Genomic DNA, 22,716 nt, shown 5'->3' on the forward strand with positions numbered 1-22,716 from the left:
CATTTAAAAAATTTTGTGCATATAGAACTATACATCATAAAATCAATTTTCAATTTTCTTAAATTAGCCTGTTGTAATATTCTGTGTTTTCTAGGATGAAGATGTACCTCCAGTTTCCTTTTGGAGGATTCTGAAGCTTAATTTAACTGAATGGCCTTATTTTGTTGTTGGTGTATTTTGTGCCATTATAAATGGTGGCCTGCAACCAGCATTTTCAGTAATATTTTCAAAGATTATAGGAGTAAGTGTTTATGTCCATTTATTTGGATTTACTTGTGAGTCCTGACTAAAGAATGAATGAACTGTTTGTGTTTATACCGGTATACACAAGCCACAAAAAACCCAAATATCTTCATATGAAACTGACTGGCTTGAAAGTATAAGAATAGAAGTCTAATTGGGGATAGAAAAGCTAATTTGTGAACCTTCCTTTGTCCTGCCAGTCAGTTTCTATCTGAGGACCCTGGGGACCAGCTCCCTGAAATAGTCAATGTCCCTACTGAGATGATCTCCCCATATCTGCCGGTGCTGGGTTCTATGCAAAGAAAATTCCTGATATGTTCATAAGAGCAACTTGAGAATGAGCTATTCTCTAACATGCACACTTACCAAGACATGAGTAGGTCTAGCATGCTACCTCTGTAAGGTGTAATTTTTATATCATGCTTGCTAAAATTGAGATAAAAAGCAACAGCTTCCTAAAGATTGAAGTTGGTTCCACTTGATCTTAATGGTGGCATTTTCAACAGTAAAATTACAATCTGAGCAGGAATGCTCTCTGTTTAGTGACAGATGTCCAGACATCAAGCTGAGGACAGACACCCTGGCCATAACTGCTGAAAACATTGTGGAGCAAGAGATTGATCACCCCAAGAAGCATAAGCTAAACACTAACTTTTGATTTTATAAGATATAAATAACTGTTCAGGTCTACCCATGCCTGGCTAGCTTATTTCAGGTTGATATTCATGTTTCATGTATTTATTCAAGAAATATTTTTTCAGTGTCTGCTCTGTGCCAGATAGTTTTCTAGTTGTTGAAAAAATACTGAGAAGGAAACAAAATGTTTGATTGCGTACAGCATAGATTTCAGGATGGGGGTCAGGAAACTTTTTCTATAAATGGCAAAATAGTGAATATTTTGGGCTTTACAGGCCATGTGGCTTCTGTTGCAAATACTCAACTCTGGCTTTGTAGTAAAAAAGCAGCCACGTACAATATGGAAGCAAGTGAACAACGGCTGTGTTCCATTACAGCTACATGTAAACATTTGGACAGTGACCCATAGTTTGCTGATCCTTGTTCTAACCTATGTCTCATAGGTAGGCAGGTAAACTACAATGTCATTGGGGGGCTGGGGGAGAAAGTGGAAATGGTTGAGTTAGGAATGGGTTTGACTGTAACAACACAACTTATTGATTTTATGTTTTTCTCATTCTTCGTGTAACAATAAGTCTGGAGGTTGGTGATCCAGGGTTGGGGATCCCGATGTCCTGCATGCTGGGTAGCCAACCAGCCATCTGCCTCACTGAAGCACAGCGGGCTCTGGGTCGGGTTGGTTGGCTTCGTAACCTGGGGTCATCCTTTGCTGGCTGTGTTACCTTGAGAAAATTAATTTAACCTCTCTCTACTTCAGTTTTGTTCTGTGTAAAATGGGGATGATGATAAAGTATACATTCAGGAGATGGTTGTGAAGATAAAAGGAATAGTATACATGAATGTGTTTAGCATAATGCTTGGCACAGAGTAAGATTTTAGTGATTGTTACTTTTGTTGTTGGAATGACTAATGAAACAAATTTATTTTTCTCTCGTCTAGAAACCTTTTTTTGTTGTTATTTTATTTTTTTAATAAAGGATAAAGTTGTCTAGGTTGGGTTGGGAGTGCGGCTTTCTGACAAGGCTGATTTTGGCTCACTGCGAGGGAGATAATGTATTTTCTTTCCCTGTGAAATGGTTCTTCTCTGTGTTCCTTGGGCCTGAAACATCCTGTTAGTCCTCTGCCCGTCCCTGGAAAGGTGTCCATGTATGGTGCTAGGTCAGCTAGCTGTAGTGCCCAACTCTCTAACTGGCCATCCTACAAAGAGAGCTGGCCCAAAAAAACCACTTTCTTTTTGAAAGGACTGGGCTGAGTGAATAACCGTCTCTCTGGTTCACCAAAACCACACGAGCAGATTTTTCTCCAACCATGTCATGACAATTTGAAATGTCCAAATAGCAAATCAATGAATTGCTATACAATATAGTTCACCACCAAGGGAAGAGGAGAACATGTGTTCTAGTTTCTACTTTACACAATAGGAGTGGCACTCATTTCTCCATGAGAGAATCTGAACAGAAAAAATACTGGATCAATTTATGAATGACAAACCAATTCTTGGCCTCTAGGGAATGCAGAATGCAGATGCCTTTAAGGTTGGCATTAGGAAAGCGAACCCCGATTTCCAGTACATACTAAGGCTCTCCCGACCCCTGAATACTGTGCTAGATGGGAAATGGGTCAGGCCCAGCATGGCTGCTTTAGGGATTGAACTAAAAACCCTTTAAATATTTTCTTGCAGATTTTTACAAGAAATGATGATCCTGAGACAAAACGACAGAATAGTAACTTGTTTTCACTGTTATTTCTAGTCCTTGGAATTATTTCCTTTATTACATTTTTCCTTCAGGTAAATATCTACATTTTTCCTTTATTCATTTTGGGAAGTGCATCATTATTCAATTGGGGGAATTTATAAGCATCTGTGTAATTTGCCTGTTAGTGGAATTTCTCCTATTTTAACTTAGCTACTAATAGGCAAGGTTTTTCTGAACATATTTAAACAAAGATGTTTTGCCTCCTCCGCTCCCTTGCTTACCTTTTCCTCTCCAAAGAAACACATTTCCTAACAAATCCTGGTAAGCCTCCCGGCTATGGGAGTGGCAGCATAGGTTTCAGAGCTGGACTCTCCTGGCTGCACCTCCAGTGCAGCCTGGCACCAGAGTACGTAGTCACAGAAACAAAGCCTTGGAATCAGGCTTTCTGGTTTTGCCCAGTATCCTGCTTTATCAATGGCATCAAGTCCCCCCCAGTTTCATATAATCAGCGGCTGGGTCTCTAACGAGTCTTCTGTGTGGCACGTTCCTGTTCTTCACAGGGCTACACGTTTGGCAAAGCCGGAGAGATCCTCACCAAGCGGCTCCGCTACATGGTTTTCAGATCCATGCTGAGACAGGTACGTCTGCCGAGGGCTGTGCAGAGCTCTCCCCACTTGTGCCCCGTGGATCTGCCCGTGGGAGCTCTGCCGTGTCCCCATGCTGAGCTCACTACTGGTCGTCCCTCAGTGTCATCAGAGAGAGGCGCAGGCTGAGGCCCTGCTGTCTGCTTGCTGGGCATGGGCACAAGGATCGGACCAGTCTGAGACAAAGTCTCCAGGGTGGATTCACTTCCAGCCTTTTGTTTCAGCAGTTGTAGGCAGTGTAGGCAGAAGGGATCTTTAATATCTCTCATTGCTTTCTTCTTTCCTCCTTTCTCCTGGGAACCCAGGACACTCAGCGTTTCTTCCCACCAAGAGCTGTCCTCTGTGCACTTTCATTCCACAAAGCAAAATTCATTCCCACAGCCCATTCCTCGTTGCCCATTTTCTTTGCTGGGGCTGGATGGATATATTCACTCAAGCTGCAGTGTTACTGGCTGATGATGACTTAATGGAATGCCTCTCACATTTTGTACCTTCAAAACCCTAACATCAGACAGATGTGAATATTTTACTTGGGGAAGGGGGTCAGGGATTATGGGAATGTAACCCAGAGCAGCCCAGTTCCAAGGGAAAAGTTTCTTTAATGATCATGAACATGTTGTGTGTGACCTAATCACTTTCTATTTTAAAATCACTAATCACTTGTCGTTGAATAAAATGATGCTCTATAAGGCTGCCCCAGACGTGCCAGGGCTACTTGAACCCTGGCTAGGAAGCATCGGTTTGCTGTGTCAAGATTTCTAGAGGACATTCACATTTTCCCAGCTGTCTGTGGTTCCTCATTCCTCTCCCACTCCTCCCACCATCACTTAAAAAGAAGACATATTTGTGAGTTTTGCTAGCTAGTGACCGACAGAGCCAGAACTGAATCTGGTGAGTGAGAGAGCACTGCCTGATGGGCACCCTGTCCTCGAACTGCCAGGTCTCAAGCCATATTTGTAACTCAGATTCACTTAGGCTCAAGGCTGACCCTGGTCCAGGGCCAAATGCCCCATTACCACCCCAGCCTCCAGGCCAACTTCTAGGTCCTTTATACTTTCAGAGCTGAGCTGACAGTTTGTATAATGGCCTGTCCATAAATTGTTAAGTGAGAGCAAACATACACTAAGTTCCATCTGTTTATAACGCATATTACTAAATATTATAGGGCATTCAAACCTTGAATGGTCCCTGTCTTCAAGAAAGTTACAGTCCAGTGGGGAGACACTTTAAACACTTAAGAATGTTGAAAAGTAAATTGTTACATGCAGTAGTAAATTATAGCACCTTGTTTGTTTTTGTTTAAATGTTTTGGGGAAAAATGATAGATACTCCTTTAATCCAAATCACCAGTTCAGATAACTTCTTAGGGACCATAGTTGTCTTCAGATTCACAATCTTGTTAGTATTTTTGCATTTAAAAATATAAGTGGTTTTACAAAGAAAATTCTATTTTGTGTTGAATGTTATATTTTTAATCTACTTTGCTTTTGTCAATATGTTTTAACTGAATTCATTTCTTTAACTGTTTGTTCAACTACTCTATTGGGTGTCTAATAAGTGTTTCGTACTTTAACATTTCTAAAATTTAACTTTTGACTCTATTGTCCCACCTGGCTTAGTCCTTACCTACTCTTCTCCCATATCAGTAAGTGGCAGCTCCATTCTACCAGTTGTTCAGCTTAAAAATCTTGACTCCTCTCTCTCTGTTTAATATTGTAGAAGCTTCCTAACTGTTCTCACTGGCTCCATCCTCAAGCCAGTGGGGTCACCTTACAGCAGCCAGAGTCATTTTTCTAAAATGCAAGTTAAATCACATCCTTCTGCCCAAAACCTGCTAAAGGATGCCCGTACCTCTCAGGGTAAAGTCTAGAACAGGCGTCCTCAAACTACAGCCCTCGGGCCATATGCGAGTGTTTTTGCCCATTTGTTTTTTTACTTCAAAATAAAATATGTGCAGTGTGCATAGGAATTTGTTCATAGTTTTTTATAAACTATAGTCTGGCTCTCCAATGGTCTGAGGGACAGTGAACTGGACCCCTGTTTAAAAAGTTTGAGGACCCCTGGTCTAGAATCTTTGTCTCTAGGGCTGTACATGATGCAGCTCCCGCTACTTCTCAGACTTCATTTCCTACAAATTCACCTTTTTCCAACACACAGTCTACTCCACATACAATGACTCACTGTGTGAAGGTGGAAAGGCAAACATCAAGGGAGCCACATGAGGACATAAATCAGTCCAGAGAAAGGCAGCTTTTACAAATTCACACAAAGGTTATGTTTAGGCTATGGCAGGCTTTAAGGCTTTCTTGCTAGGGCATGATCAGATCAAGTTCAGATGTTCAGATATTCTCATCCTTTCCTTCATTCAGGTCTCTATTTAAACGTCACCCTAGAGAGGTCTTCTCTTTCCCCTCCCCAGTCTCTAAAATAGCACCTTCCCTCCCTTGTTTGTCCTCCATACCTTGCTGTTTTGCTTCATAGCATTTATTACCACCTGACATGGTATACATGTATCTACTTGTGCCTTCCATTTCTAGAACCTAGGCTTCATGAAAGCAGTCACTTTGTCTTTTTTTTTTTTACTGTTGTATAGACTAACACTTAGAAATCGTGCTTGGGGCAAAATAGGCACTCAAAAAAATTTTGACAAATGAAATGATTTATTTATGTGTTTGTATATTAAGTCTCTTTCTTGCCTGTCGAATGTCACATACTAAGTTCTAAATGCAGAGAATGTAAGTGATAAACAAAACTGACCCTGTCACTGTCCTGCTGGACCTGAGAGTCTCATGGATATGGTTTGAATGTAATAGAATCATGTTCTGTGCCACAGGATGTGAGCTGGTTTGATAACCCTAAAAACACCACTGGAGCTTTGACTACCAGGCTTGCCAATGATGCTGCTCAAGTTAAAGGGGTACGTGCCTCCTTTCTGTTGGTGTTTGTCTAATTTGGCCATTTTGAACCTCAGCATGAAACCAGTTTTCTCCTTACAGGTGTTAGTTCTTGGCATCATTAAGAAAATGTTAAATACACATCTAACCTACAAATATATCACGTGCTTTTTATAGCAAAAATGTTAACTATTTAAATATTATATGTTGTAGAATACAAAACTAACAAAGCATTCTTTTATTGCAATTTTTGTTTTTTCTTTTCTTTATTATTTATTTATTTTTTTTGAGACAGAGTCTTGCTTTATTGCCCAGGCTAGAGTGAGTGCCGTGGCATCAGCCAAGCTCACAACAACCTCAAATTCCTGGGCTCAAGCAATCCTCCTGCCTCAGCCTCCCAAGTAGCTGGGACTACAGGCATGCGCCACCATGCCCGGCTAATTTTTTCTATATATATTCTTTTATTGCACTGTTATTCATGCTATTAAAATGATACATACAGAAGAATAGTTATTTAGAAAAGCAAGTATTCATCAGTGAACCATGCAGGATTAGTCTGTTTTAGAGTTCAGTCAACAGAAAAATGTTGCTACTGAAGAAAGGATGTATGTGGTTGCTATAAGAAAGTTTAGGGGCACTATAAGCCATGTTCAGTGGCTCACACCTGTAATCCCAGCACTTTGGGAGGCTGAGGCAGGAGGATCACTTGAGGCCAGGAGTTCAAGACCAGCTTGGGCAACATAGCAAGACACCGGCTCTACAAAAAATAGAAAAGATTAGCTAGGTGTGATGCTGCATGCCCATAGTCCTATCTACTTGGGAGACTGGGGGAGGAAAGATTGCTCGAGCCCAAGATACCGAGGCTGCAGTGAGTTCTTATGGTGCCATTGCACTCCAGCCTGGGCAATAGAGCAAGACCTCGTCTCTAAAAAAGAATAAAAATTAAAATAAAAAAATAAAGAAGATTTAGGGGCATTACAATTTGAAGGGACCAAGAAAATATCCTGAAAGATAGGCTGAAAGAAATGAAAAGCACATTAAAAAATGAAAGCAAAGGTAGAAAGAACAACTTTATCAGACTATATAACTTAAATTTTGCTACTATCTGAGTCTCTTTAATTGCTATAACCAGAAGCTGTTGAACCAGCAGGTTTTGATTTTCAGCAGGTTTTGATTTTCAGCTAAGGTGAGATTTTCTTATACAACAACAATTGTTTATGGAAAAAATCCACAAGATGATGTAGAATTTGAAAAAATTCACTTTATCTCTGCTCTCTCTCCCCACCCACTTGAACTTTATCAGTCTTTATATTTCAGTCTTTCTTTAAGGTGTACTATACTAACATCTCTTTAATATATGGAGCTTCTGTAAGAATAGATTATGAATGTAGAAGCACACAGAGTTGCAAAATTGCCGCATAGATCTTAGGAATTGTTGTTTTAATGTAGATTTCTGTGCTTAAAGCAAAAAAAATAATCAACAAAGGTCAAGGTATAGATCAAGTTATATAGAACCTAACAAAGCAAAATGTGTACTGCTTGCAATAACTTCAACTTCCTAAAACAGACAGTGGTCCTGCCCTTATGGATTCTGTGTGGCATGTCAAATTGTGGTAAGTGCTGTGGGAAAACAGCCGAAGCAGGATATGGGGCTGGGAGCTTGCTGGTTGTCATGGAGGGAAGGTCTCAGTCACATGGCGATATGTGCAAGAGGCCTGAAGAAAGGAAAGGTGTCTCCCTCTAGCTGTCTGGAGAGGAGTGTTCTAATCGGAAGGATCAGCAAGTGCAAAGGCCCTGAGGCCGGAGCATTCCTCAGCTGGTCCCAAAATAGCAAGGAGGATGGAGTGGCTGGAGTAAAGGGAGTAAAAGGGAGAGTTGTAAGGGTTGAGGTCAGCATTATATGCAGAATTAGATGGGAAACCATTGCAGGGTTTTGAACACAGGAGTGTCATGACCTGAAATGTAAAAGGACCACTGTGGCTGCTGTATGAATAGGATGAAGTGGGCTAGAATAGAGGTAGGGAGTCTATTGCAGTAAACCAGGAGAAGGATAATAGTGTTTTAGACTAGCATGGTCATATTTAAGGTGATGAAATGTAATTGATTCTGAATATATTAAAAGGTACAGCCAACAAAATTTATTGGTTGGATTGGAGGAATGCTATGCGAGAAAGGGAGTTTAAGGATGACTCAAATTTTTGACCTGCACAACTGAAAAAAAAAAATGGAGTTGATTTTTATTAATAATAAAATTGGGAAGCCTGTCGGAGGAGCAGGCTTAAAGGGAGAATCAAGAGTTCTGTGTGGCACGTGGTCGGTTTGCCAGGCCTGTATTAGACATCCATGTGGAGGTGTCAAGAAGGCAGGTGGATTTGTATGTCTGGAGTTTAGCAGAGAAGGCTGGTCTAGAGACAGACATTGGAGATTTTTCAGTGCGTTGGTGGTTTTGAAAACCATGAGACTAGATGAGATAGCCCAGGCAGTGGGTGTAGACAGAGAAGCTGTCAAGCCCTGGGCCCTGAGGCCGTGGTCATGAGGATGAGCCAGCAAAGAGAAGTGAGAGGATGGCCCACGAGGGAGAAGAGCACATCCGAGAAAGTGTCTTAAGGAGGGAGAGAGCCAGGATGCCAAATGCTGCTGAGCAAATGCCTGCACATCTCACAGGTGATCGGTGTGGAGGTGCTTATGGTTCTAACAAGAACCGTTTCAGGGGAGTGGTGGGAACGGAAGCCTGAGGGGTGCAGGCTCGAGAGAGAGGGGGAGAGAGAAATATGACACAGTTGGCCAAACCGTTAATGGACTTGCTCCTAAATGGGGAAGAAAAGTGGGGTGGTAGGTGGAGAAAGACATAAAGTATGAGGCTCTATTTTATTTTTAGTTTAAATTGGTACAAGAATCAATCGACGAGCTTAGGGTAGATCCACTTTGCTGGCTCTGTGGAAGAGCCTTTCCTGGGGTACAGCAACAATCACTGTGGGCAAATTGTGTCTTCGAGGCTCCTAAATCCTATTTTGCCTAGCTGCACTTTGCAGCGCTCATTTTAGTGTGCCTTTTATAGAGACCTTGTCATATGTGCTCCTGTGTTTTGACAGACACACACATCCCACGTCCTGTTTGGTGTGGAAGACACAACCCTAGAAGGAACACGAACGCAGTCCCTTGCAGCAGAACCCCGAGCAGATGCAGTCTGGGCGCTCTGTGTTACAGTTTTTCCTCCCTCTTCTTTAATTCCTCTGGTGCTATGACCTGCCTTACACTCAGTGCTTTCTTATATTTGTAAAACTGGCGGTCAATCCCTTCCTTCCCCAGCGTTGTGTGTGAAGCCCTTCGCTGTATATGCTGGTGTCTAATTGCCTGCTGGTGTCAGCCTTCTGCTTTTCACTTGTTTCCTCAAAGGCATCGCAAACTGGCATTTCACGGCCCCACCAGCAAGACACCCACACACCTTGTGCGAGCCTCTCTGAGGCACAACTGTTTTCCAGAACTTAAAACAGTGGCTAAAAAGGAGACACCAGGGAAGAGGAAATAAGCAGATGAGCAAATACCATGAAACTAGGAAAGCCCAGCATAGCAGTTATAACAGTTAGCTGAGAGAGGACAGTTGTATATAGTTTTCGCCACTGGCTGACCTTTTTGTGGCGGGGGATCCGCGTGTGTATGTATATGAATATACACAGATTGTCCATATGTACATATGCATATACATGTGTGCACATAAATGTGTCTGTCTTCCACGGCGGGAAGTAACATAATTTATATATATGTATATATATATATAAAAACATACGAAACAGGCTGTGCTGTCGCAATCTGTGCCATCCAAGGCAGAGCCAACTCAAGTGTGTGTGTGTATAGTTAGTAGTGTTGTTTACCTAGGTTAAATTTTTTCATACTTGACTTCCACATCAATGCAACTTTTCTCATATATGTATTTGTGATTATCATTAAAGCAGCTTAATCCTGCTTAAACATAATCAGAGGAAAATATATCTCAATATTTCCCTATGAAGCGGTGGGCTTTTAAATTTTATTTTGGTATGAGGTCTAGAGTTGTGCAGAGGAAAAAGCAAATGAGCCGTATAGAAGTCAAAAGCAGCTAGGTATTTAAAAATTTTGTTTTTTTCTGGGCAAAGTTGGTTGAGGGAAAGATGAAGTTAAATAGTTCTAATTTCAAAAGGAAGTTCAGGGAATCAACTTCCCCCTCCCCCAATAAACACAAATATTTTAGAGTTCAAGTGGTATGATGGGGGGTGTTTTGAAGAGGAGATAAATAACAGGAGGGGAAGAAATAGGGACAGGTGGGGAGAGAAGAACAAGTAGGAGAGGAAATGAGATAAAAATAAGTGGAAATTCACTGTGATGGAGAGGTTGTGAGGAGGAAAGCGTCTTAGTGGGTTTAGTTCTTAGCTCGTTTCTACCTTACATTGCTTCACACTTGGGCTGTGGAGTTTGGAGTGTTTCCTTCCCTCAGTCCTCCTCTTTACAGTGAAAATTATCTGGCTGCTAATCCGTGCTCTTCCATTCGTTTTGGTCCTCAGACTCCACTCCGTGAGGAATTGTGGGAACAGTGAGCATTAGTCTTTAGAATAAAGGGACAGTCACTGGTGCAGCGTCCATGCACTAAATCAAATAAAGCCAAGGGACTTGATCTCCCTGAAGTTTAAGGCCCTGGATAATTTAGTTAACCTTTGCTGTACATTAAAGAATTTGTCATCTTTGATTCATCTTGCTGATTTCTGTGGCCCTTGACTACCATCCACAGCTGAACATTGATATGTCTGAAGGGTTATGTGCAGGGTAATGCCTCTGTCGTGAACCTGGGGAATGTTCTGCGTGCTCCTCTGTGGAGAATGAGTTCTGAGTAAATACTGAGAACAGGAGCAACGTACTTCATCCCCTGCTGTAGACTCTCTCTAGCTTGCATCCTTTGACCTTCAAACTGAAGAGGTGCAATACAAAAAGCTGACTTAACGGCTACTCCACTCTGATTTATGGCAAATCTGGCAAAGCATCTCTTTAATATAAGCTCAGTGACTGCATCAAGTAAAAATAAATGTGCTCTATTGTTTATGCTGTCTCTTTCAGCCCTGGTGCAATTCCCTGGTATGGAATTTAATGTACATAAAGGCTACTGATGGTTGTAGCACCCTTTTCCCATTAAGTACTGGTTTAGTATTTATATCAAATAGCTTTTAAATGATTTAGAGGAATTGATGAAGGGGGTTATAAAGAATTCTATCACAGTTTTCAGAGTGGAGAGAAGCTTTCAGTATTAATCAATGCACCAGCTCATTTAGGGAGTTAGGAGAGATTTGTTCAAAGTCACAGTGATGGCAGTGACCATCCTAGACTGCACTCCATTGTAATGTATACCTGAACCAGTCCCACCTGGGCAGAAGAAACTTTAGGGTTAGAAAAGAACAGAGGCCATTTCCAGAGAAAGCAGAATGCAGAATTCAGAATGGCTTGGCGGCACAGAGCATAGCCAGGGTAGAGGAGATGTGATGGACTGAATTATAGAGTGGTGGCCTGAATTGACTTGTAGTTTGACTTCTGATTTTAGAGTTGGAAACCTAGTGTAGAGTTGGACATTATAAAGTAGTGGACTGAATTGACTTTGTAGTTTGACCTCCGGTTTTAGAGTTGGAAATCACTGCACGCTACTGAAAATCATGGCTTCCTGTGGCATTCAAATGGAAGATCCTGATGCCTGCTTAATATCCTAAATTAAATGCCATAACTTTCAACTGTGTGTATTTTTTCCAAATAAAATGCAGGTTTTAACATAATAATCATTACAAATAGGCCCAGATATTTTTAAATATCCTTTATGACACATATTAGGGTTAAATTACAAGTAGTTATGTACCTAATATTGGAAAATTCCGCTATTTCTAGTTTAATGTAATTGTCAGACTCTTTTATCTTGCTAATTAGCAGAGCTTGCTTTAGTGATCATGCTTTGATTAATGAAGATTTTCTTGGTATTAAAAAATCAACAATGATAGAAATATGTGATTGAACTCTGAATTGTTGATCTTCTACTTTCAGCATTTATTCTGAAGTCATGGAAATCCTCATTATAGAAACTCCATAAACTTCTTACAAGTAAACATTTACTTTTTATTGCATAACTAAGGAAATAATACATTTTCATGAAGGTGAAATGTCATAACTGTCAAATTATATGAAAATATAAGTGTAAATTTTAAAGATAATATAAAAGTATCTCTCTAATTTGTTTGTTTTGCAGGCTGTAGGTTCCAGGCTTGCTATAATTACCCAGAATATAGCAAATCTTGGGACAGGAATTGTTATAGCCTTCATCCATGGCTGGCAATTAACACTTTTACTCTTAGCAATTGTACCCATCATTGCAATAGCAGGGGTTGTTGAAATGAAAATGTTGTCCGGACAAGCACTGAAAGACAAGAAAGAACTAGAAGGTGCTGGGAAGGTGAGTCAAACTAAATACGATTGCTTACCTAAGTAAAGGAAAATATTCTACTCAGTGTTGTATTGTTATTCCCTACTATTTACTATGTTCTGAGAATGCTTTTATAACCATTTCTCAAAGCAGTCTTTTTTGATGCTTATTCATCAGATTAGAAACTTCAGGAAAGTGGCAAAATAAAACCTTAGGCTTAAAGACTGATGCTAATTTTAACAGCTTTTTTCCACTTTGAGCCATTGCCTTCTCAATTCTCTTCTTCCCCTGTTCTTTCCTCAGTTCCTTCCTTCTTTCCTTTCTCCCTCTTTTTCTCCCTCCTCTCTTTCTCTCTCATTCTTATTTTCAAGCCAGCTTATATACATTCCTTTATTGAGGAAGGTAGGCCCATTTTATTACATATGGTGGAGGAGATTCAGTATGGAAAAGCGCTAAAGGTATTTATTCTATGTGTTTTAAATTATTACCACTCTTTCTTGTTTATCATTTCTTTTTCTCCCTTCATCCTATTTCTAGGATGTACCCTAATACTTTTATTTTTTTCCTGCATGCTTGTCTGTTTTTTTTCCCTGTCATTTATGCTTAAGTGGCATTTACTGTGTTTCCTGGCAAGTGCTTTACTCCTTGTAGCCACTCTGTGAGGTAGGGTCTATTAGCTCATTTTTCATCTGAGGCTGAGGCACCCACGGATGATGCCCCCAGTGCCTTAAAGCCGATAAGTCTTGGAGCCAGGATCCAAACTCAGACAGGTGTTCTCCAGACTCGTGGCTCTGTATATTAAGAAACAAAGAGGTCCTCTGATGACAGATCACAGTCTGATATCATAGGGTCTGTATCAATGCAGAAATGAGAGGGCAGAGCAGGGCTGCCCCCAAAACTGAGCCTAACATTTAGGATAGAGCTACATGTACCAAGGGACATTCTGAGGTTCCCAAGAGTAGGGCAGATCCAGGCAGATCGGAGTGGCTCTGACTCTCATTAGGCCCCACTCTCTGAGGTACTTTGTCCCCAGGAACTTCACCAGTATGAATGACAAAGAAAGTCCTGGACGTTGGTCATCACTAATACTCTACCTTCGGCCTCCCTGCTGTCTCTTCAGACTCTTTACCCTGTTTTCTTGGGGTTCCTACAGGAAAGTCCTTTGGACCAGCTTTAGTGCCTCCCAGCCAGTGTCCATGGAGGACAAATCTCACGTGAGGTGTCCCACCAGGCCCCCGGGGCCCAGTTCTGGAGGCATAGCAGGATGGTGCTCACCCCGGGGGGCTGTGGCTGTGGTCTGGCCCTGCCAGGGAATACTTCCTATGCCACCGATGTCATTTGACAATGTACTGGCGAGGGGTTCCCCATCCCCCAGTCCCATGCTGTCAACTCCTCATCTAAGGTGAAGATGGAAGAATCTAGGACAAAACGTATAAACAGAAAAAACATTACTGTTTAATAGTGTCATTATTTAATGAGGCATTTGAAATGTCACAGAAAGGAGTCTTTAGACTGGTTTTAGGAAGAAGACGATTGATGCTAAGCTAATTCATTGCAAACCGCAAGTTTACACCTCTGGTGCATCAGATTTGAGACTCTTGGAGTTCTGTCAGAGAGGGGCTGAGGGAAGGGTTGTGGATGGAAATGGGTGTGTGTGGATTTGGCATATTTTCTGAGTAAAGGTCAGGGATGTGGTAAATGCTCTAATTCAGAGGTGGTGCATGATAGGGACAATGGTGGTTAGGGAAAGTGGTGGTAATGTACTAACCAGTCCACATAATATCGAAAATCCACCCTCATCTAGTCATAATTCTCAGGGTACCATTTATTGAATATTTATTATATAGCAGGTAGCATACTAAGAGCTCTATATACATTATCCCATTTAATGCTCTGAAAAACCCTGTTGAATTATCCCTGTTGGACAGATAATAAAATTCAAGGTTCAGAGAGGTCAAGTATCTTGCCCAAAGTCACACAGCAAAAGTCTCCTAACTGATCGTCCTGCTTCTACTCCTTCATTTTTTTCCACTTATTTTCTTCTTACAGAAGCCACTCTGATCTCTTACAAATACAAATGTGATCATGCTACCCTCTACTTAAAACACTCCAATGGCTTTTGATCATACTTGAAATAAAATCCTGCCATTTACCTTGGTTTATCTGCATGATCTGACCTAGCCCCTGATGACCTCTATGACATTGTTTTGCACCACACTCTCTTGTGCCCACCCTGTTCAGGCCTTGTGAGCCTTGTTACAATTCCTAGGACACTCCAGGCTGGTTCCTTCTGATCTTCCCATGGCTGACTCCTTTATACTATTCAGATCTCAGAATTATTATCTCTTTGGAGAGGCCATTCCTGATAACCTGAATTAATTCATGATACTTCTCAGCCCTTCATGCTTCTTTCCTATTTCCTTGTTTATTGATTAATGGTGTATGTTGCATATCAAAAACTAAGCTCTGTGGGGGCCAGGACCACCTCTGTTGGTTCACTCCTAAAGGGCTGAAGGAAGCGTATTCCAGAGCAAGTCTATAGGATGTCAGAGCCTGCATAACCTCTACCCTGCCTGTGAACTGTGCTACTTAGTTTCCTGTCACATTATTAAGAACTAATGAGCATTTCTATAAAATAATTGACCCTTAAACAACATGGGTTTGAACTGCACAGGTCTACTTAGATGCAGATTTTTTCAATAAATATATTGGAAACTTGTGACAATTTGAGCAAACTGTGTAGCCTAGAAATATATAAAAAAGGAAAAGGTATGTTATAAATGCATAAAATATATGTAGATACTTATCTATTGTATCATTTATTGCCATAAAATACATACATATGCAAACCCTTACAGACCATACATGGCTCCATTCACAATCAAGAGAAATGTAAACAAGCATAAAGTTTCACTATTTAATCATGACTGCAAAAAATTAACTGTAGTACATACTGTACTTATATGATAATTGGTAGTCTCCTTCTGTTGCTATTGAAGTGAGCTCAAGCGTTGTGAGTATCCCCTTAAAACACCATGTGACACTAATCATACCTGCATGAGTAGCTCCAGTAAATTGCATACGGCAGTAAAAGTGGTCTCTCACAGTTCTTGCATATTTTCCATTGTGTTTAGTGCAATATCGTAAACCTTAAATAGCACCAGGGGACCCATACAAATGACCTATGCCATTAGCAATGCTGGAAGTGCTCCCAAGAAGCAAAAAAAAGTCATGACATTAAAAGAAAAAGTTGAAGTTCAATTGCTTGGTATGTACCATAGATTGAGGTTTGCAGCTGCTATTGCTCACCATTTCAAGATAAATGGATTCAGTGTAAGATATATTGTAAAAAAAATGATGAGGGGAGATTTGTGAGCTGTCACTGCAGCTACACTAGCATGTGAAAATACCTTGCACTTTTTGTGAAATACCTTTTTGTTCATATTGAAAATGCAGCTTCTACATGGGTGCAGGATTGCTATGAAAGGAATACCTACAGGCTCCAATATGATTCAAGAAAAAGTGAAGTCATTACATGATAACTTAAAGCAAAAGGAAAGAGAACAATCTAAAGCTAGAGAATTTAATGCCAGCAAAGGATAGTTTGATTTAGAAAGAGATTAGGCTTTTAAAATACCAAACAACAGAAGAAGCATCTTCTGCTGATCAAGAAGCAACAGATGAATTCCCAGGTGCCATTGAAAATAAAAGGCATCTGCCTGAACAGGGTTTTAATTCAGATGAAAGTGCTCTATTTTGGAACAAAATGGTACAAAGGGCATTTATTAGTAAGGAAGAGAAGTGGGCACCAGGATTTAAGGCAGGAAGAGATAGGCTATCTCTACTGTTTTGTGCAAATGCAGTTGGTTTATGATCAGCACTGTTCTTATCTATAAAGCTAATAATGCCCAGCCTTGAAGAAAGATAAACACTAGCTGCCAGTCTTTTGATAGTACTGGGAGAAGGCCTGGACAATGAGAAACCTTTTTCTGGATTCATTCCCTGAAGTCAGGAAGTACCTTGACAGTAAGGGGCAGCCAAGGTCTTTTTGATATTGGACGATGCCCCTGGTCACCCAGAGCCCCATTAGTTCAACACCAAAGGTGTCAAAATGGTTAACTTGCCCCCAAACACAGTGTCTCTAATTTAGCCTCTAGATTAGGTGGTCATAAGGATCTTTAAGACATATTACACATGGTACTCCATGGAAGGATTGTTAATGTTGTGGAAGAGAAATCCCAAAGAGACAACATCATGAAAGGCTGGAAGGATTACACCATTGAAGATGGCACCATTGTTATACACAAAAAGCCATCAAGCCTGAAGTGATTAATTCCTGGTGGAGAAAACTCCTGGTTGTACATGACTTCACAGGATTTACAGCAGAACCAATCAAGGAAACCATGAAAGAGATTGTGGATATGGCAAAAAAAAAAAAAAAAAAAAGGTGGAGGATGAAAGATTTCAAGATATGGATCTTAGAAATATTCAAGAGCTAATAGACACTACCCCAGAGGAATTAACAGAAGACAACTTGGTAGAGTTGAGTGCTTCTGAACCAGTGCCACACGATGAGGAAGAAGATGTAGGAGAAGCAGTGCCAGAAAACAAATTGACTTTAGACAGTCTGGCAGAAGGATTCCAGCTATACAGGACTGCTTTTGACAACTTTTATCTCATAGACCCTTCTATGATACGGTCATTGAAACTAAAGCAAATGGTTGAAGAAGGATGGGTATTGTATGGAAATATTTTTAGAGAAGTGAAAAAGCAAAAAAAAAAAAAGTCAGACAGAAATGACTATGTATTTTTATAAAGTTACACTGAGCGTGCCTGCCTCTGCTCCCTCCCCTTTCACCTCCTCCCCCTCCTGCCCCTGCCACCCCTGAGACAGAGGCCACCAATGGCTGCCTCCACTTCCTCCTCCTCAGCCTACTCAGCATGAAGACTATGGGGATGAAGACCTTTAAATGATCCACTTCCACTTAATGAATAGTAAATATATTTTCTCTTCCTTATGATTTTCTTAATAACATTTTCTTTTCTCTTTGCTGTAAAAATACAGTGTATATATATTACATACAACATAAAAGTATGTGTTATTGACAATTATTGGCAAGGCTTACAGTTAATGGGCTATCAGTAGTTAAGTTTGTGGGGAGTCAAAAGTTATATTTTGACAGAACCCCTGATTTTCAGTGCCCCCAACCCCTCTAGTGTTCAAAGGTCAATTGTAGATACTTTTTTCCTTTTTAGAAATAAAAACCATAATTAAACTTCAATTTATTTGAGGGTAGGAAGAGAAATATGAGGGTTTTTTTCTTTTCTTTCTAGACACATAGATATGTTTTTCTTTCTTCAAAATTATTTAATATATGATGGTTTCTGAGAGAAATTCAATGTTATTTACTCTTTGAATTAAAAGTTCTCTCTCCTCATGGTGATTACTGAGTCTCCATTTAAAACTCTTAGAAGAAATGATGGTGTGAGGATGTGGGGTGCTAATTAAGCCTTTTCCTAATTGCTTCATTGTGCGTCAAGATGAAGACAATCATGAAGTGATTATATTGTTTTACTCACCATGCAAGGTCTCTTTGACTCAAACTCACTTTTGGACTATGCACGCTAAAAAGCAATAACATTTACAAGACAATCACGAAGACACTCCTACCTTAGAAAATGATGCACAGAAAATATTTCTTAAAACCATTACACTGAAATTTATAGTAAAATCTGTTTTTCAGCAGACATTGTTATAGTTTCTTGAATTCTTACTAACTAATCCAGAAAACCTCTTCTGTTTGTTGGAGTCCTTATATTTAAAAATTAAAAATATTTCTAATGCATCTGAAAATAATTGTCTTTAGGGATTTGACTGAAGGTAAATTTTTTTCCTCTAATTTTTTGCTTTCTGTACTTTCAGGATTTTCTAAAAAAATATATTTTTTATAATGTATAGAAGCTTATAAAATATTTTAACATAAATCTGGACATTTTCCTATCTTCATAGGTAGCTTATGTTAAACATAGTTCAAAATCATCTTGGCCTGTCTGGGTTAGAGAATAATACTTTTAATTTTATATTTTAAGTAAGTTTTTGGTTTAAGAAATGTTCCTATTTTTTTACTTCTAATAGCTTTTTGTATTAGTCTTCAAAACTGACTTCATTTCTTATGAAATATTTGTGTTATCTTTGAAGTTAGGTATTTTGTGTAGGATTCAGTGAAGAATAAGTGGAAATTTGTGTTCATGATTTTCTTAAGCTACAGATAACTAAATTAACTGAATCTGTATTTATTAGAATCTGTTCTGACTTGTGTGAAGGCTGGAGAGAGGAAGAATATCTTAAATGATAAGAGTAATTTCTCTGGGTGACTTATAATTCTAGAAATTATTTCCCTTAAAATCCTAGAATTAAAAGGGACTTTAGAGACCCTCTAATCCACCCTCCTCATTTTACAGATGAGATGAGACAGCGTAGTGGTTCAAGGTCCCATAGCTAGTATAGACTGAAATCTCATTGCGTACACTGGTATTTTTTGTATTCTCCATATCCTTTTACTCAGTCTCCATATCCCTTTTCTCAGTCTCCAAAAAGTGGTAAAGGATGTATGTGTCCTAATCAAATAGCCTTGTTGGAAGTAACATTCAATTATTAATAGAACATAATTGAATGATAGAAACTTTCTGAAAAACAAATTAATGGTATGTGCCATATTCCTTTAAAAACAGTTAATTCCCTTTCATCTAGTAATTTTGCTTTTAAGAACTTTTCCTAAGAAAATAATTTAATAAGGACAAAAGTTTGGGTATAAGGATGTTTATCACGGCATAATTTTTAATAAGAAAAGAACTGAAAACCTTATTCAACAATAAAGGAATGTTTAACTGACTGGGATATTAAATGACCCATTAAAATCCCATTATTAATGTATATTTAATGATCTTAGAAAATGCTCCTGATATTTGTTAAGGTGAAAAATAATGATATATAGCCAAATATAGAGTTTGATCCCAACTTTGTTAACTATGTTAATATATGCTTAGGAAAGAAAACAATATGTAAGCTAATATGTAAAACATACCAATACAGAACTTTTTATTACCTTCATCTTTTTGATATTTTCAAAATATTATTCAGTTGTCATAAATGGCAAGTATAAAGAGAAAAATGTAAACATCATATTTAAAAATATATATGTAAAATAACAGTAAATTTAAAATGTGACCTTTGTAGAAGAAAGAGCACTGCAATTGATGTGAAATACTAAGTTCTCAGGTTAATTTTATAAAGCCATACAAAGCTATGAGTCTTTAAGCAAGTGTCGTCATTCTTTTAAGCCTTAGATCTTGTTCTGTAAAGAGAAGGTTGAATTAGTCCATCTTCCTTCCAGATCCAAAGCTCCATTTGATAAATTACTTAGTATCCTTTGAGCAAAGGATGCTCATAGGTAATAATAAATAAATAATATGCAGTCGTAAAATAAATTTTATCTAGTTTATAGAATTCAGATTAATTGCCACTGTTTACCCTTGTGCCTCTTGTGGTGGGCTCTCTGTTACAGATCGCCACTGAAGCAATAGAAAACTTCCGAACCGTTGTTTCTTTGACTCGGGAGCAGAAGTTTGAACATATGTATGCACAGAGTTTGCAGGTCCCATACAGGTAAAAACCGCTAAGCAGTGGGAGGGGGGAGTATGAGGAGTATTTCAATTATCAGATTTGTTTTCCGAAGGATTACTTTGGTCAGAAGGTAGGGAGCAAGTAGAGAAATTACCAGAAGGGAACCAGTTGGAAAGCCCTTGTAATTATCCAGGAGAGAAATGACAAGACCTTGAACTAAGGCAAGGACATCTCTGAGGTAGAACCTATAAGAGCTGATAACTGATTGGAAGGGGTGGGAGAGAAGATGCTGACAATGACTCTCTGATGTCTAGTTAGGATAATGACCCTATTATTTGCTCTGGTTGGGAATGAGTTCTTTATGGAACATGAAATTTGAAGTATCTGTGGAACACTGAGGGATTATACTTCCTGGTTGTCCCTTTCTTTCTCTTTCTACCATTTCTCCACGGGAGACCTCCTGTTCTTCCTTTAACACAGTCATCCCAGTAAGGACTCTAATAAATGATGTGAACAAACATGGGCAAGACCAACCTCCCCAAGTGTCAATAGTAAAAGGAGAGCCCTGGAACTTATCGATAGGTTTTCAAACTTCTTTTTAAACAACAGTAGAGCCTTTTTTCCTGAAAAAAAAATTGATTTGGAATCCTGATAGATGACAAAGATAAAAGCAGAGTTGATCTGGTTGAAGTAGGAGTAGGAAGAACAGGTGGCTGTCCACCCACCGACCTGCTCCTACCCACACCTCCACATTGCTGAGTTCCATGTTGCTCAGAAAATTCTAGAATATTAATTCCTTTATGTAAAGTCTGCTCTAACTCCCTAAGAAAGTTAGATTCCTTCTTTCTTTCTATAATATGTTGTTCATAAGGTACCTCCTTTGTATAAATAACAGTCCAATTCCACTCCTGGGTCCCCAAGAGCAAGAACGTGCCTGATTGTTCTATGTCACTCAGCATGGTCCCTGCCGCTTGTGGGTGTTGGGTAACTGCGTGTGGAATGAGTGTTTATCGTAGAGTACTTAGTGTCACGTGTCCAAAAGTGGGGGGAAAGGGAGGGAACTTTCACTTATTAATCCCTAACAAGGTCTTTCCATTCATTGCCTCATTTTATCTTTATACCAATACTTTGAGGTGTGGTTTATCATACATTTAAGATGAAGACACTGAGTCTCAGAGATTAGGCAGTTTCCTAAATTTGCACAGCTGGTAAGAGGTAAGATGAGGATCAAACTTACTTCTCTGGAAACTAAACCCATTTTCATCTGGCATAGCTTGGTGTCCCTCTGCCGACCTAGCAAAAGTTACACATTAAGGACAAAGAAATGAAAGAGGAGTAAGTTTTTACATGTCTTCTTTTCAGAAACTCTTTGAAGAAAGCACACATCTTTGGAATCACGTTTTCCTTCACCCAAGCAATGATGTATTTTTCCTATGCTGGCTGCTTCCGGTTTGGTGCCTACTTGGTGGCACGTCAGTTAATGACCTTTGAGGATGTTCTGTTGTAAGTATTGGGTCTTTATTTACAGTTAAACTCCAAAAACAAAAGTGGGATGAACATGATTCATGTCTGGATAGAAAACTCTACTGTGAAGCCTCATGATGAAATTTTGGTGATTCAGAAAATGGCATTTTTGCCTCTTAGTCTCCATGTGTTACCACTTTTGCCTCTGAGTCTCCACAGTGTCTCACTTCATTTGAAGAACCAGTCACTTCTCTCCCTAGTGCTGACTCACACATACCTGACCTTTTCAAATCTGTGGCTGGGTGGGGTGATTCAATTCAGAGGTTTCCAGAAAACTTTGGCATGTGGGAAGAAGCCTAACCCTGAGCAAGAAGTCAGACTGGCTCCTTTGAAAGGACTTTCTAACAGAGCAAGTGAAGTACTAAGTTCTGCAAGCCCTAGGAGATTCCAAGATGAATTTGTTTTTCCTGGATAAGAGAACAGTTGGAAAGTAAGCACTGGGAGAAATTCAGAAGAGACAAAGGAAAAGCTAGATTGGGATTTTTCTGCTACATTGCTATGAATATATAAAATTGTACCTCAGTTGGGTAGACAAGCCTGAACTTTAGTTATAACACTAAAGTACTCAACTATGCAGTTTAGTAGTCAAAAGTGTAATCTTTCTGAGCTTCTAGATTTGGTGACAGGTAAGATTCTGCCCTTTAATCGTATAACCTAATCAGTAGCAATACAGTTTACATTTAATCTAGAATCATGTAAGCCTGGCAATATAACGTGTTACTACAGTGTTTCTGCCCTTTTTAGACATTGACTTGTTCATGTATTATAGTTTGCTCAGGATGATCTTGACAGAAAAAATTTAAATGTCTACTTAATATGTATGTCTGACAAATGATATGCAGATGCTATTTGTGATTATGACCCAAAGATCACAGCCAGGCATCATTGGGGCTTTTATTAAATAATTACTTGATATTTTGCTTTACTCCAAGGAATTGAATTGATGAAAGTTCCTGACACTGGGGAGAACTGTCTGAAGAGCAATCCATTTGAAAAAGTCCCACAGGTTTAAATGATAACAAAGTCA

General features: G+C 39.4%; 1 protein-coding gene across 2 annotated transcripts in view; it reads left to right on the forward strand.

Annotated features, from left to right (window-relative positions):
- Nucleotides 1-22,716, forward strand: part of ABCB1 (ATP binding cassette subfamily B member 1) — a 194,774-nt gene that overhangs the window by 158,858 nt on the left and 13,200 nt on the right. For both annotated transcript variants that reach the window (XM_012779549.3, XM_012779551.3), the window contains exons 17-23: nt 95-241; nt 2,561-2,668; nt 3,137-3,214; nt 6,054-6,137; nt 12,368-12,571; nt 20,107-20,207; nt 21,528-21,668. In XM_012779549.3, the coding sequence (XP_012635003.1) occupies nt 95-241; nt 2,561-2,668; nt 3,137-3,214; nt 6,054-6,137; nt 12,368-12,571; nt 20,107-20,207; nt 21,528-21,668 (863 nt within the window). The remainder of the gene's footprint in view (nt 1-94; nt 242-2,560; nt 2,669-3,136; nt 3,215-6,053; nt 6,138-12,367; nt 12,572-20,106; nt 20,208-21,527; nt 21,669-22,716) is intronic.

The sequence above is a fragment of the Microcebus murinus genome, chromosome 9 (genome assembly GCF_040939455.1).
Source record: "Microcebus murinus isolate Inina chromosome 9, M.murinus_Inina_mat1.0, whole genome shotgun sequence".
Classification (NCBI taxonomy): domain Eukaryota; kingdom Metazoa; phylum Chordata; class Mammalia; order Primates; family Cheirogaleidae; genus Microcebus; species Microcebus murinus.